At 36.7% G+C, this 17,464-nt stretch overlaps 1 protein-coding gene across 1 annotated transcript; it reads right to left on the bottom strand.

Moving 5' to 3' along the window:
* Positions 1 to 1,529: 1,529 nt before the first annotated feature.
* On the bottom strand, positions 1,530 to 5,047 carry LOC140860705 (endoglucanase 14-like). The gene is made up of 6 exons (XM_073263712.1): positions 4,850 to 5,047; positions 3,411 to 3,824; positions 2,777 to 2,860; positions 2,509 to 2,661; positions 2,121 to 2,402; positions 1,530 to 1,847 (listed from the first exon to the last, which is right to left on the bottom strand). Exons 1-6 carry the CDS (start codon positions 5,045 to 5,047, stop codon positions 1,530 to 1,532), a joined length of 1,449 nt encoding a protein of 482 aa, XP_073119813.1.
* Between the last annotated feature and the right edge of the window lie 12,417 nt (positions 5,048 to 17,464).

Below are 17,464 nucleotides of genomic sequence, written 5' to 3'. Positions count from 1 at the left end.
TGATGACGACTGCCCCAGAACTTGGGCACCTCTCTGCAGCAACCTCAGGGTGCCTTGCCAATCCTCCAGACCAAGGCTAGGAAGGCTGAAAACACCCCAAAACCCCTAGAATACACTAATTAAATACCGAGAGAGAAGTTGGAAATTGGTGTGAGAAATGTGGCCCTCGGAACCCAGATTTATAGACGGAGAACATTGCGTACATTTTCCACCTGTCCTGCCATGTGTCGATCCAATTATATGCAAACCGCACACCTATCCCTGGCCTAGAACGTTGCGTCCGTTCTGCAGTTCTTTGCGTCCGTTCTGGCCATGATATCACTACTGACATAATCTTGCTAACCTCATCAAGGACACTTGTACATCTCTTAGATCATTGCGTCCGTTCTGCAGTTCATTGCGTCCATTCTGGTTCGGACGCTCCGAACTGCTTCAGTCTTTCCAAACTCGTTTGGCTGCTTTTGGACTGTCTGAGATCCCCGGGGACCCATCCTACCATTTTTGGACGTTTTGGATCTGATTTTCCACTTATTTTCACTAAATAATGACTCTTTAAACATGTTTTGCCACTTTTAAAATTATATGTCATTTCTTAACATGTTTAAAATCACTTGGTCTTGTAAAATGGAACTAGGCTGCTATAAAAATTATTATATGTCACACATACATATTTGTCCAGTAATTTGAAATATAGCAAAGAATGAAGTAAAGGATTTCACTAATTACAAAAAACATCACATTTCTAAATTGATGAGTAGGTCTTTTGTGAGACGGTCTCACGGATTTTTATCCGTGGGACGGGTTAATCCTACTCATATTTACAATAAAAAGTAATATACTTTTAGCATAAAAAAGTAATATTTTTTTCATCGGTGATCCAATTAAGAGACCAGTCTCACGAAATTGACCCATGAAACCGTCTCACAAGAGACTTTGTGTTCTAAATTAACGAACTCATATTTTTCTCGCTCGATCCACATTTTTTATGAAATGATGAGATTAATATCCCCACATCAAAGAAATTGTTACTCCAAAATGAACGAAATTATATATATATATATATATATATATATATTATATATATATATATATGTATGTATGTATGTATATGTATATATTTATATATTTTACACCATGTACGGTTCGTGGCAAGAAAAGTATCTAAATAAGTAAATATAATATATATTTATATTTCTTAATTTTTTAATATTACAATATTACATATATATCATTATGGCATCAATGAAAAATAAAAGCTGGATTACGTTTCAAAAAACTGGAGTGTAAATAGTGAGACTTTTGGGGTTTATAAGGTTTTGCTGGAAACATATATACACATGTGGTGATAATTATATATAGGGCTAATGCAAATATCATTCCACAACAATAAGATATATGGAACATAAAAGTGTTTCATTATCTTCTATATATGTTTATAAGATAATTAATTGTAATTCCTAATGGTAATAATTATGCACCATTAGGCCAGTCCTCATTCATATGTTAGATTATATTATATGGTAATATTTTCAAGCTAGGCGTGCTAAAACCCCAACAAATGGAGCAGTGTTTGCAGTTGCAGGCTCAGATTGCTGATAATTCTCCCTCACATCTCCGTACTGGTCGCTTTTATCCGGTCCTCCAACGATCGCTCCATCGATGACATTCGGGTTATCAGCATTTTTGTGGAACCATAAATCAAAACCCTCTTGGCAGCCCACCGGTTCCGGCTGTTTCTTTATCGACACAATCGAGGCTGCCCGATGGTGAACCCTCTTCGGATAGTTATATCCGAACCCTACCATGTAGCTCAATCCCTTAGGGTTTGATCCCAATATGTAGTCCACCTACAAAAAAAATAGATAAAAAAAAAATCAAGAAGTTACTACTAGGGCTTTTTTGGAATTAGGGTTCTCCATTATAAGTTATATATATATTACACTTTAAAAGTGAAAGTTATAACCTTCAAAAAAAAAAAAGTGAAAGTTATAGATAAATAGAGGCTAGGCCTCTTAGATCCCACAAGTCGACAAAGACAAGCCTCTACACTATGAATTTTGCGATTCTGATCCAAGTTGGTGAAGAAATCCATTTTTATAAATGCATGCATATATACTTACTTGTGATCGAGTAAGCGCGACTAAATCGCTGGACCAAACGGTGTCTCCGGGGCATTGTATGGAACCCTGTGTTTTGGCAAGAAGCTCTGCGTATACCGTCGTGATAAACGTCGCGCTCGTGACATACTGAAGATTGTTCCATTCTTGAAACCATAGAAGGCCATGACTTGTTCTTTGAACATTGCCATTTCCTTTTTGCATGCAATTGCAAATGAATTGCTCAGCAGAAGCCTTATACTGGTCCAAGTTGCCAATTCTTGGAATTGTACCATCCGCAACACTCTGAAATTCAATTCAAGACAACATTAGATGAATTTAACTTTAATTTTTCCTTTTTTTCGATCCCCTCGTTTCATGTCTATAATATAATTCTAGAATTTGTGCAGACCTTGGTGATAAGAACTTGAGCACCAATATATTTGTCGTCCCACGAAAACATGCTTCTCGTTCCACCGTTGATGTTCGGTCGATCAATGAAATCGAGGTATTGTTTGCCATAGGTGGCTCGGGCTAACCAGGCAGCGGCCCATAACAGTTCATCCTGTGTATTACAAAATCATGAAAAACATAAGATTTCTAAGTTTTCGTTTACTAATGTATTTAGTTGATTTTTATTGAAATATTTGTGATCAATATATATATATTAATTGTTTTACCTCGTATCCACTGCTATAATAGAAGCCTCCTGCTGGAATGCTGTTGTGATACTCACCAAGATGATTTGTGGCAAAATCAAATAGCTGTCATCAATGGCAACCAATCGTGTACGTAAATTAATTCCATGTATTTTTGGGGGGGGAAATTTAAAAGTCAGTATAAATTTCAATTTCAAAAAATATAAATTTCTCATTAATTTTTTCAACATTCTCTTACAGAAAAATTATGTATTATATGCCGATGTCTTATGACTACTTGTAGCTTATCTGGTATGAAGTTCTCAAGTTGGGGATAAAGTCTCGGGGGTACGAGACTTAGTTGTAACAATTATGTGTATTATGTAACTTTATCATGTTAAACATTTGTAAACAATGTCATATATATAAAGAAGAAAAACTCTAACATGATCGATAACATTGAAAACATTATCAAAATAAATATTTTAATAAAATATTTTAACTCATTCTATTAATTTATTGAATGAATTTATAAATGCAATTATCTATTCTATATATATGTTTACTTTGTATTTTTTTATTTTAAAAAAAATTATAAAATATATTGGCTTGAGTGAGATGGATGGATCCAAAGTTGCTTAAGAGAATGTTGGTAAACAATAGGACCACGATTTACCTGTTTAGCATGATTGATAAGCGTAGACGAATAAGTGGGATCAGATTTTGTGAAAGCAATAGCAGCAGCAGCAAATGCGGCAGCCGTTTCACCGGCGAGATCGGATCCGGGGTGCTGTTCATCTATCTCGAATACAGTCCGGGCAGTGGTCATGTCTTCGGGCCTCTGCCAGCACGAGTGATCCGCCCCGCCTTCTCCGACTTGCCCGTAAAGCACATTGGGTTGGGGATGAGCCTTGATCAGGTAATCTGTTCCCCATTTGATGGCATTCAAGGCGTTTCCCAGCTCGTTTCGGGCCTGGAGTTGGGGCCCGAATTCGATCACGCTCCACGATAGCATCGTCACCGTGAACGCCATCGGGAGCCCGAATTTTACGTTGTCTCCGGCATCGTAGTATCCACCAACAAGATCAATCTGCACAAAACCAAAATTCGTGAGTTATATGATTTTATAAATAGTAGTTCATATATTGTATTGTGTCTACATAATTTTTTTTCCTACGTACAATCATTTATTGTTTCGAGTAATTGTCTGATATAATTCAGATACTATATGAATTAAAATTAAAATTTTAGTAATTCTTTTCTATATAGTTTTTGGAGAATTAATTAGAATAATTCTTTAAGTGAAATAATTTTTTGTTACCTTTTAAATTATGGTACTGTTTTATATAATTTTTTGAATTTGGATTTTTTAGATGACTGTGCGGTGATTTTCTTATCGTACTATGACATAATGAGTTGTAGACTTTGAAATTTTGACATATCGTTAATAATTTAACTAAATTAAAATGAAATTTCACGTAAACTTGCGATTCAAAACTGAAAACTTCTTAGATTCCAAAATAAAAACTAATCAGTAATAAAAACTTATCGACTTCGACCTTCAAGTTAAATTTCGGTCCACATAACGGCGAATTTTTTTTTTATTTCCTTTAAAAAATTATACGTCGATAGCATAAAAATACAAAAAAAATCAAACAAATCAAAAAACGAGACATGCACGCACGTACTAGATTAGGGTACGTGTGTGTGTAAATATATATATAGTTGTTCTCATACATCTTAGTGCAGCGGCCACTAAAGCTCATTAGTGGTTTCTAAAAAACAAATTAAAAAACAAATCACTAAAACACAATAGTGAGTTATAGTGGTCGCTCACGAAAATTCTGCACACTAGAGTATGTGAGATCAAAACTATATATATATAGAGTAATTTTCAGCTGCCCAACCATTCTTGTCCACCTCATCCCCGATCACTAAAATCCGGTACCGAGTTTTAGTTGTTTTTTTTTTAATTTTTCGTATCACTAAAACACGATACCAGATTTTAGTTGTCGGAGACGAGTTGGACAACATTTGTTGGGCAGCTGAAAATTTATATATATATATATATATATATATATATGTAAAAGGAGAATACAAATAAAATTTACGTACCCCTCCATATTTGCCATCATCAAGAGCTGAATCTGCTCTCCATTGAACTCTTTGGTTTCTCGGCAGCTTCCCTGATCTTTGTGCTTCATAATACAACAAAGATTTAGTTAAAGCAGCTCCATAGTCCATCGAGACACCATTCTTAACCAAAACAAACAAACAAGAAACCAAGCCGAACACGAACAAATTCGAAGACATTATTCCTACGACTTTGCTAGCTAAATGGTCGATCAAATTAATGGTGCATGTTAGGGGAACTTGGGATAATTTATTTATAAGTGGGAAAAAAAAGGATTTGAGAAGTATTATTTATGGAGATGATAATGAATTTGTGTGGAATTTTTTGTCACGAGAATCCTTCGTTTTGGATAGCAGATTTGAGAATTTATCTGAGCGGGTAATTATTTGAGGTCTTAATTATGGAGGATTGTAACGGAAAATTAATTTTTATTGATACCATAAGTTGAGACTTGAGAGGATCGCATTATTGGAATAATTTTGTGGGGGTATCGGTCAAAAGACATTAATTGACAAATTAATCTTTAATTTAGATACTACAATCGTTTTACCAACACTATTTCTAGTATCTAGGGAAATATCTATACATGCATGTGTGTATATAAAATCTTAGGTTTTAACTTTTAATTAATTTAGAGGCTCAAATCTACTTTCCTTCATTCTAATTACCTTATTTCGGGAAATTTCACCATACCCTAATAAGTTAGAATAATATCCTAACGTTAATTTCATCTAAAAGTGAATATATTTATATTGACATATATATATGAGTCCACTAAAAAAAATAGCAAACCCTACATGTATTTATAAAATATCTACCATTAAATTCACTCTTAGAGCAATGTCATAAGGGTGGGATCTCATTGCCCCCTTTTTCCTTATAAAGTATGATCTTGTATTATATTTTATTAATAATGATTAGATATAATTTGATGGTAACTAATTCTAGTCTCTAAAATATACCAATTTTTTCCCAAATTATCCAGAATTTTATGAGAACTTTTTTTAAAAAAAAAACTAAAAACTAAATAAAATTTGATGGGAAAAAATTAGTCCAACAAAATCATACTTTGTACAAAAAATTAGAATACTAATTAAAATCATATTTCAAAATTATTTATATATATATATATATGTGTGTGTAGTAGCCCGTAACCAAAATCAGTAATTAAGAAATTAATCATAATTACTTGTGAAGAGTTCGAAAGCTCCGAAGGTGAGTTCGGAAGCTCCGAACAGGATCGGAAGCTCCGATGCAGGATCGAAAGCTCCGATGGTATTACGTCAGGCATGACGTGTGACAAGATCGGAAGCTTCGATCAGGATCGGAAGCTCCGATCACCCCTATCCGAAGTCAACAAGTGATATTTTGACACGTGGCAGATCAGGATCTTCGAAAGCTCCGATGGCAGGATCGGATGTTCCGATCGAGGTTCGGACGTTCCGATCGAGGTTCGGACGTTCCGATCGAGGATCGGAGGCTCCGATCGTTGTCTATAAATAGAAGGCCGAGAATTCATTTTCAATTGCCAATTCCGGATTTCCTCTTTACTCTAGTCGTATTCGAGTTGTTATAGCCTTCCTAGGCTTGACCCGGGAGTCGTCGAGGCGTTCGATAGTCATAACGGAGTTGTGCCCAAGTTCTGGAGGCATCGACATCAAAGGGCTAACGACGGACAAAGGTATAGCTTTTGCTTCCTATAAATATTTAGGAGTATGCAATAGCTTAGTTAAGGCTTTTAGAGCACTATAATGATAGTAGTATCATTTGGCAGTGTAGAGCAGACTATAGGCGTGGACCTAGAGTTGGTAGAGCTTGCACTGATTTGAGGTACGAAAGTACTATTCGAGATATCCTGACTGAGTATGCATGTATTATGTGACTGCATGGTTTATATGTCATTGATTTATGCTGCATTCATTTGCATACTGAGCTATCTCCTTCGAGATGTCTGTTAGTAGGGTTTTTCCCTATCTTGTTAGTGGTTGGACTTCCATCGATTTGGGTCCGGCATATCCACTTGTATTTCGGTATGGGAGCCACCTTCTGAAGCGACGGCACAGCGTGCTACATACCAGGGTCCGGTCTGTCTCTGTTATCTGATCCTTGACCTCGAGTTTATAGGGAGTTCACTTTGCATGCATGTATACTCATACTCTCGTACTGAGCGTCTTATGTTCACATCTCGTACTCTGTGTTTCTGGACACCCTATTCCATGGGGCAGGTTTGCGATTGGACGAGGCGGGTGGATCCAAGAGGGGCTAGGCAGTGGTTGGCCAGCTGGAGCTTCGTCTAGGTTTTATTTCTATTGTTTTGGATTGATACAGCTATTCGATTTGGTTGTATAATATTTGGATAAATTACAGATTCCTTTCCTTGGGATTGTATTTATTTATGGTTTCCGCAGTTTATTCTGATATCTGTTTTATTAAGTTAATTGCATGTCTAAGTTCTGTTTAGTAGGTGATCCGGGTAAGGGTCATTACATTTATGGTATCAGAGCATGCAAAAGTATTCTTGGAATTTAGTCTCATCATGATGTATTTTTGTAGATGGCAAACTACGATGATGAGAGTAGCCACGGAAGTGGAGGCGGTCGTTGGGGCGATGCCGACCGAGAACGGCGTCGAGAACGGCGTCATCGTCATCATGACGACGAGCATTTCACTGTGCGTCAATTCTTATCTATGGGTCCTAAGCCCTTAGTTGGAGGTGAGTCTCCAGAGGATGCGGAGAACTGATTAGACTGCATAGAGATGACTTTTCAGACTTTCCAATGCACCGAGGAGCAGAAGATGGAGACCCTGGGTTATCTTCTGGATGGACGTGCGCACAGGTGGTGGAGGTTTACTTCTGCACCTTTTGTTGCGGCGAGAGGAGTGGCCACCTGGGCTGAGTTCCGCACAGCTTTTCAGAAGCTGTATTTTCCTCCTGCACTCCGTCAGTCGAAGGCAGGCGAGCTACTAAGTCTGCGACAGGAAGCCATGTCTATCGATGAGTATCAACAGAAGTTCTTTGATCTGTTATCCTATTGCCCCGAGATTGCTGACAGCTCTGGGATGAAGTATAATCTGTTCCTTCAGGACCTTAACCCTGAGATCCATGACCGTGTGGCGGTTGGCGACGACATGTCCTACGAGGGTTTGGTGAGCCGTTGTCACCAGGCGGAGGACAGCATTCGACGGAACAGGTCTTTTCCTCAGTCGAGGCCTGCTAGTTCTTTGGGTCCCCGTGCCCAATCTTTTAAGAAGTCTGGATCTACTTCTTCCTCTGGTTCTGGAGGTGTTGTCCGTTTCGGTAAGAAGGACAAGTGTGATCACTGTGGGAAGAACCATCCATCCGACAAGTGCCATAGAGCTTCTGGAGCTTGTTTCCGTTGTGGAGAGACTGGTCATATCCGGAGGGATTGTCCACTATCTGGGGGAGGCGGTTCTGGTTCTGTTTCAGGATCTGATTCTTAGGCCACCGTACAGCAGATGTCGCAGGAACAGCCTGCTGGGAGTTCTTATTTGAGGCCACGAGCTTCTGGCCAGGTGTTTGCCCTGAGACATGATCAGGCAGTGGAGGAGAATGAGAAAGTCATCGCAGGTACATTTATGCTTTATGGTATACCTGCTCTTGTACTTATTGACACTGGTGCATCTCATTCCTTCATTTCTGCACATTTTGTTAAGAGGCATAAGTTACCATGCATTGCACTAGATGTAGTGATGTCTGTTTCTACTCCGACGGGCCAATCTGCTTTGGCTAAGCGTCTAGTGATGGGTTGTCCTTTAGAGTTCTAAGGGAACATTCTGTTAGCAAATCTCATGGTCCTGGCGATGGACGACTTTGACTGCATTTTGGAAATATATATGTTGACTACCTATCGAGCTTCAGTGGAAGACTGCTATCAGAGATTAGTACGCTTTCATCCAGAAGGGAGCGAAAGCTGGTTTTTCTATGGTGAGAGAGCGCGACCCCCGATGCCTTTGGTATCAGCTTTGAGAGCCTGTCGAGCTCTAGAATCTGGCGGGGAAGGCTACCTTATCTATGCAGTTGATTTGTCCGCTGAGAGTATTGGGATAGAGAGCATTCCTGTTGTGGATGAATTTTCAGATGTATTTCCTGATGAGATTCCAGGTTTTCCTCCTGTTAGGAAAGTCGAGTTTGGCATAGAGTTGATGTCGGGTACTTCGTCTATTTCTCGAGCACCGTATCGTCTGGCTCCGTCAGAGATGCATGAGTTGAAGAATCAGCTACAGGATCTTTTGGACAAGGGGTACATTCGTCCTAGTGTATCTCCTTGGGGAGCTCCTGTTCTTTTTGTAAAGAAGAAGGATGGGTCGATGCGGCTGTGCATTATCTATCGGCAGCTGAATCGAGTCACTGTGAAGAACAAGTATCCGTTGCCTCGTATTGATGACTTGTTTGATCAGCTGCAGGGCACGTCAGTTTACTCCAAGATTGACTTGAGATCTGGGTATCATCAGTTGAGAGTCCGTGATCAGGACGTAGCCAAGACTGCATTCTTTACTCGCTATGGGCATTACGAGTTTTTAGTGATGCCATTTGGTTTGACTAATGCGCCGACTATATTCATGGATCTGATGAACCGTGTCTTCAGGGAGTATTTGGACAAGTTTGTCGTGGTCTTCATTGACGACATCTTGGTGTTTTCGCGTAATACGGAAGAGCATGTTTCTCACTTGCGGTTGGTACTGCAGACTCTTCGGGATGAGCAGTTGTACGCCAAACTGAGCAAGTGTGAGTTCTGGATAGATCGAGTGGTCTTTCTTGGCCATATCATATCCAGGGAAGGGATTTCTGTTGATCCAAGCAAAATTGAAGCGGTACTTAATTGGTCGCGTCCAACGACGGTTGCTGAGATCCGTAGTTTTCTGGGTCTAGCAGGGTATTATCGTCGCTTCATTCCGAACTTCTCTCAACTAGCTCGACCTTTGACGCAGCTTACCCGCAAGGGTGTGGATTTCGAGTGGTCCTCCGAGTGTGAGGAGAATTTCTGTGAGCTTCGACGGCGGTTGACTTCTGCGCCGGTGTTGGCATTACCGTCAGGATCTGGAGGGTATGTGGTGTACACTGATGCTTCTCTTCAGGGGTTAGGTTGTGTCCTGACTCAGAATGGGCATGTGATCGCATACGCTTCTAGACAGCTGAAGCTTCACGAGGACAACTACCCAGTCCATGATTTGGAGTTAGCAGCCATTGTGTTCGCTTTGAAGATCTAGCGTCATTATCTGTATGGCGAGAAATTTGAGATCTTCACCGACCATAAGAGTCTCAAGTATTTGTTCACTCAGGCGGAGTTGAACATGAGGCAGAGACGTTGGATGGACTTGTTTAAGGACTATGATTACGAGATTAAGTACCATCCGGGAGCTGCTAATCTCACTGCTGATGCTTTGAGTCGCAAGGTGCGACTATCCATACTTCAGACTTGTTCGATGTCTAGTGCGATCAGTGACAACTACTTCAGGTTATACCTTCAAGCATAAGAAAGGTATGCAGAGTATCCAGATGTTTGCAATATTATCTGAGCCAGCTTTGTATTCGCAGATTTGAGATGCTCAGATGTCTGATTCGAAGACCCAGCGTTTAGCTCGTCTAGCTAACGAGGGTAGATCGTCTGGATTTCATTATCAGTCAGATGGCTTTTTGTGTTTGTCTGGTAGGCTTGTGATTTCGCAGGATGAAGAGTTGCGAGAGGAGATTTTGTCTCAGACACATGCACTAAGTTGAGTATTCATCCTGGGAGCAACAAGATGTACAAGGATCTACGTACTCGTTTCTGGTGGAAGGGAATGAAATGCAGTTTTTATCTGTATGTTTCGAGATGTTTGGTGTGTCAACAGGTCAAGGCAGAGCACCGACGACCTGGAGGATTGCTTCACAGTCTGCCTATTCCTGAATGGAAATGGGAGTTTATCACAATGGACTTTGTGACCCATTTGCCGGTATCCCCGAGGAACTGTGATGCTATCTGGGTTATGGTGGACCGACTCACCAAGTCAGCGCATTTCATTGCCTATAGCCGAGAGTACTATGTGGATCGCATGGCACGGATGTACATTCAGGAGATCGTTCGACTTCATGGAGTGCCTGTGAGCATTGTCAATGATCGAGACCCCAGGTTTACTTCTAGGTTCTGGGGGAGTGTTCAGCGTGCGATGGGAACCACTCTCAGTTTGAGTACCGCCTATCATCCGGAGACCGATGGACAGTCAGAGCGCCCTATCCTTACTTTGGAGGATATGCTTAGAGCGTGCGTCATGGATTTTGGTTCAACCTGGCAGGATCATTTGCCATTGATCGAGTTCGCGTACAACAACAACTATCATACTAGTATTGGAATGGCACCTTTTGAGGCGTTGTACGGGCGACGTTGTCGTACTCCACTCTTCTGGGAAGAAGTGGGGGAGAGACAGGCTGAGGGACCAGAGTTTATCCAGCAAGCAATAGACATTATTGATCAGATCAAGAAACGGATTAAGACTGCACAGGATCGTCAGGCCAGCTATGCTAATACCAAGAGTAGGCCTTTGCAGTTCGATGTTGGGAAGAAAGTGTTTCTGAGAGTGTCACCTTTCCGCAAGATTCTCAGAATTGGCCTTAAGGGCAAGTTGTCTCCCAGATTTATTGGTCCGTTTGAGATCTTGGAAAGCATTGGCGATTTGGCTCATCGACTAGCTTTGCCACCGCATCTTTCCAGTATTCACGACGTGTTCCACGTATCTCTATTGCGACGGTATGTGGCGGATGAGTCTCATATTCTGCAGCGGTCTGAGGTTCAGGTGAGCAAGGATTTGACTTATGTTGAGAAACCTATTCGTATCCTGAATTATAAGGATAAGGTTTTGCGGAACAAAGTCATTCCTCTGGTTTTAGTTCAGTGGCAACGCCGAGGCACTGAGGAGGCTACTTGGGAAATTGAAGACAGGATGCGTGAAGACTATCCTGAGTTGTTTTGATTTCATTCTTAAAGTTGTATTCAGTTGCAAACTCTGTAAATGTTTGATTTGAATAAAGAATGTTTCTGATTTCTGTATTTCATTCAGTACTTAAGATCTGATTTCGAGGACGAAATATCTTAAGTGGGGGAGAATGTAGTAGCCCGTAACCAAAATCAGTAATTAAGAAATTAATCATAATTACTTGTGAAGAGTTCGGAAGCTCCGAAGGTGAGTTCAGAAGCTCCGAATAGGATCGAAAGTTATGATGCAGGATCGGAAGCTCCGATGATATTACGTCAGGCATGACGTGTGGCAAGATCGGAAGCTTCGATCAGGATCGGAAGCTCCGATCACCCCTATCCGAAGTCAACAAGTGATATTTTGACACGTGGCAGATCAGGATCTTCGGAAGCTCCGATGGCAGGATCGGACGTTCCGATCGAGGTTCGGACGTTCCGATCGAAGATCGGAGGCTCCGATCGTTGTCTATAAATAAAAGGCCGAGAATTCATTTTCAATTGCCAATTCCGGATTTCCTCTTTACTCTAGTCGTATTCGAGTTGTTATAGCCTTCCTAGGCTTGACCCGGGAGTCGTCGAGGCGTTCGATAGTCGTAACAGAGTTGTGCCCAAGTTCTGGAGGTATCGACATCAAAGGGCTAACGACGTACGAAGGTATAGCTTTTGCTTCCTATAAATATTTAGGAGTATGCAATAGCTTAGTTAAGGCTTTTAGAGCACTATAATGATAGTAGTATCATTTGGCTGTATAGAGCAGACTATAGGCGTGGACCTAGAGTTGGTAGAGCTTGCACTGATTTGAGGTACGAAAGTACTATTCGAGATATCCTGACTTAGTATGCATGTATTATGTGACTGCATGGTTTATATGTCATTGATTTATACTGCATTCAAATGCATACTGAGCTATCTCCTTCGAGATGTCTATTAGTAGGGTTTTTCCCTATCATGTTAGTGGTTGGACTTCCATCGATTTGGGTCCGGCATATCCACTTGTATTTCGGTATGGGAGCCACCTCCTGAAGCGACGGTACAACGTGCTACATACCAGGGCCCGATCTGTCTCTGTTATCTGATCCTTGACCTCGAGTTTATAGAGAGTTCACTTTGCATGCATGTATACTCATACTCTCGTACTGAGCGTCTTATGCTCACATCTCGTACTCTGTGTTTCTGGGCACCCTATTCCATGGGGCAGGTTTGCGATTGGACGAGGCGGGTGGATCCAAGAGGGGCTAGGCAGTGGTTGGCCAGCTGGAGCTTCGTCTAGGTTTTATTTTTGTTGTTTTGGGTTGATACAGCTATTCGATTTGGTTGTATAATATTTGGATAAATTACAGATTCATTTCCTTGGGATTGTATTTATTTATGGTTTCCGCAGTTTATTCTGATATCTATTTTATTAAGTTAATTGCATGCCTAAATTCTATTTAATAGGTGATCCGGGTAAGGGTCACTACAATATATCACATGCCAAAACGTACTATATATTTTAGTAGATATTCTCGGACATCAAATGATCAACAGTGAATTAAAGAAGTTAGGCGTGACATATTGCATGAAACTATATAACTTTACGCAAGCTCAAAGTAATTATTGCATTATGATTAATTTGTGTTTGTATCAAAGAGTTGAAGTAGTATTTGCAATATCTAAAAATAAATAATTATGGATATTTTTATATGGATCCACAATCATTTATTTTTAGATGTTGCAAATACTCCTTAATCTCCTTTAATTTGATCGATCCAAAATCGAATGAGATTTGTTCTCATAGAAGAAACTATAAAAATTTTGCCAAATTTAATTTATGTCTCAAAAAATGAAAAATTTAAAGTAATAAAAATCGTAGCGAAAATTAATTAAACCTAAACGGCTAAACCTACAGGACATGTGGCAGCTTAAATCACCAAATTTAAAATCATTGTCCTAATACATTGCACATTATTATTTTTCGAAGTCTTGAAATTCATGATTCACTATATTCGTTTGCAGATCCGATGATTTTAATTTTTATTTTGAAATAATGCAGATCCTATGAATTTGATTTTACTTTGTGTACGTTTTAGTTCGGCTACACCCGCTACAGATCTAATGTTCGATCATCTGTGTCTATATTATTTTTATATTATATATTATAATGGGTTGAGATTGGAACATTAAAATAGAATCAGATAGGAATGAAAACAACATTGGAATATAATAAAAATTAAAATTGAATGGTGGTTATATTTCATTCCAATTATTGGTAATGAAAAAATGGAAAAAAAAAAGTAAAAAGTAATGGAATAGATATATTTTTAATTATTTAATATTTTGTACCAAAAATAAAAAATATATATAATAGCTACTCAGATGTATTATTATTACTATCATGTCTCTATTTATTATTATGAAATTATTGTATTAGTATAATAATCTAAACCTATATCTTAATAATAATAATATAATTATTTTTTATATGATAATATTAATTCTATTGTAATAATAAAATTAAATAATAATAATAATAATAAATTTAAATGATATAATAACAAATATTTTATTCATATCAATTATAATAATATAATATTAAATAATTATAATACATTTTTAATAATAATATAATAAATAAATAATACTTTTTTAAATTAATATTTTTATAAATTATAATAATGATATATAAATAAATAATTTAATCACAGTACTAATAATAATTAATAAATAATTATATAATAATTATATAATAATTTATTATTATATATAATATTATAACAAACTATTATTATTATTATTATTATTATTATTATTATTATTATTATTATTATTATTATTATATAAGTGTAGATCATTTTAAATAAACTAAATATAGAAAAAAATTGTACAAAAATAAAAATAAGAATTGAGAATGAAAATTTCTATCCAAAATCGGTGGAATGTTATGCTCATTAATCTCATGAACATGCATGTGAATAGTCATTCTCATTTGAATGTTCATTCATATTCCAATTATCATACCAAACATGAATATAGATAAAGAATGAGATGAATTTCCATTCCCTCGTACGAAACATGACCTTAGAGTTATTATCTTGACCTCAATATTATATATAATGTAATCACAAAATGACAATATAACTCATTAAAAGAAAACCTTAAATGTAAAGAAGGAACCATTTGCTCTAAACTTTACGAGCATGTAAAGGTAGTACGAGGGATATTTGGATAAATAAACCCGTTCAACCATTTTTTTTTTAAAAAAATGATCTCCCCAAGTGTATTTGAAATCACTTGAGGAGGTCATTTTCTTAAAAAATAAAATAAAATTGATTGATGATAAAAAAAAAAAAAAAAATACCCCCACGTACGAAAGGTATTTAAGAAAAAAAAAATGTATCTCTAACCAAACTCCACAAGTCGTGATTCGGCCGTCAATCCTAACCTTTGGATGCAATTAAATAGGAATTTAACTAATGGCGTGAAAGAGAGAAGAAAATATTTTTTTCAAATGCTGTAAATATAAGATTATGTCCAATATGCGGAGATTCGAGTATTCCCCTTCCCTTTGTAATAAAGAGTAAAAAAAAAGAAAAAGAAAAGATGATGTCATAAAGAACAGAAATAAAACATTGTCTACCATAAAAATTGGAAAATAAATCCGAGGGATTGCAATTACAAATTGGAAAAGGAAATAAAAGTTCAAGATCTGAAATTAATTAAAATATAAGAAACTGTTCTAATTTTATAATCAAAACAAGTTGTATTTGTAACTTTTAAAATAGTGATTATATAATTTTTTAATAAATTTGTGGTGAAAACTTATAAAAACTTTTTCTTAACGATTTGTAACTGTCGCTTATCTTCAATATTTGGACCATTTTGGTGTAATGGCCCAGCTATTAGGTGAACGCTTCAACTGCTACACCTCAAATTCTTCTCGGACCTATAATGGGCCAGTCATAGGCCCAGAACTGAGATTTTCCTTCCAATTTCATCATGGGCCGAAATTGTAATTTTGTGGTCAACATGAAGAACAAAAATTGCACTTAAATAATTAATTTAATCAATATTTTAAAAAACTTAGGCAAAATCATATTTAAAATTCTTAAATTTAATCTATATAGTCTGTAAATTTGTTATAGGGGTCGGAATTAACCGCAAAAAATATTGTTATAAAAACTAATTTATATACACACTACTTATTTACACAGAATTACTGATTTTATTTAAAATTTGCAAGTGTTACGTTGAAATGCACAGCAAAACGAAGAAAATTTTTAGTGTGTTTAGGCCATTTTTGGCCGAAACTTTGTCTTGAAAAAAGTAACGAAGTGTAACAAAACTTGTTTTCTTTGAGTAACTCGGTTATTAATCTTGAAAATGCTACATGTAAATGAAAGGTTACACGTTTCATGAATTGAATTAATTATAAAATTATCCCTCCCACTTTATTAGAAAAAAAACTATTTCCAAAATACATTAAGATACTTATATATAATTTCAAATGCAACGTATAGCTTTCCGTGTATATATAGCAGGACAAATCCTAAATATAGCATTTGAGTCAATTTTGAATGATTTTGTTTCAATTTGTCGATGAAACATCTCTTGCGAGCCGCTATTGGTCATTGAAGAAAGAAAATTAATTTTCAGTTCCAACGTACATGTTTCAATATATTGATCATATTTCTCTTATATTATATAAATTACAACTTATAAATGACTTCTAATTTAATGTCTTGATAAGAGAAAGGTATACACCTTTTTATCGTTAAATAAATTAAATCATAGTTATATTACTCGGACAGAATTGAACAAATATTTTCAGTATATCTAAACAAGAATAAAATGATCATCAATTGTCAAATAACTCGTACAAATATATCATCTCTACCAATTAGTCATAACAAGGAAAACAATTTTGAAAACACATGCAATTCGATTATACATATTCAAACGAAAATTTTATACGTAGAAGAATATATTCTCGACCTTCTTTTTGTCCTTAAACATATCCTCGAATATTTTACAGAAGGTTTTTTTTTTTGAGTCAATATCACATATGTATCACTAATCAAGTTCGTATTTATATATGAAATAGATCGAACTAGTTGTCGAAACCGTAGAATTCTAATTCTTTTTATCTCAGAAGAATACACATCATTCATTGTAAGAACATCTGACACGTTAACCAATAGTAATTGACCATGTCTTATTAGTATGTAGTTTCGTTGTCACGTCATAGCTCCGAAGTAACGTTAATATTGCAATTTAAATAAAAAAAATTATGAATTAAAACTGAAATATGAATAATTTGACTATCAAATTTATATACAATCAGATCAAATTAGATGATCGATCGGTTTAAAAGATTCTTTAAAAATTAATTTCTTCGTTGGTTGACCTGGGTGCATTATAATATATGAGGAACTTTTAAAAGGTGTGTCGAATTTTGTTGGGTTAAATTTCGATTGATAAAATGTATTGGTAGTTCAATATCGATGAAATTGAATTACTCATTGGATATAAGGAGAAATGTATACGAAAGGTCTTTGAAATAATTATTTCTTCAAATATTTTTTGTTACATCCTGTTATTATTTTGGAGTACTCAATAATTTATACATTCTGAAGTATTATTAGCAGA

Source organism: Henckelia pumila, chromosome 4, assembly GCF_033568475.1.
Source record: "Henckelia pumila isolate YLH828 chromosome 4, ASM3356847v2, whole genome shotgun sequence".
Taxonomy (NCBI): domain Eukaryota; kingdom Viridiplantae; phylum Streptophyta; class Magnoliopsida; order Lamiales; family Gesneriaceae; genus Henckelia; species Henckelia pumila.
Note: the sequence above shows the minus strand (reverse complement) of the source record. Positions and strands in the feature narration are given on the sequence as shown.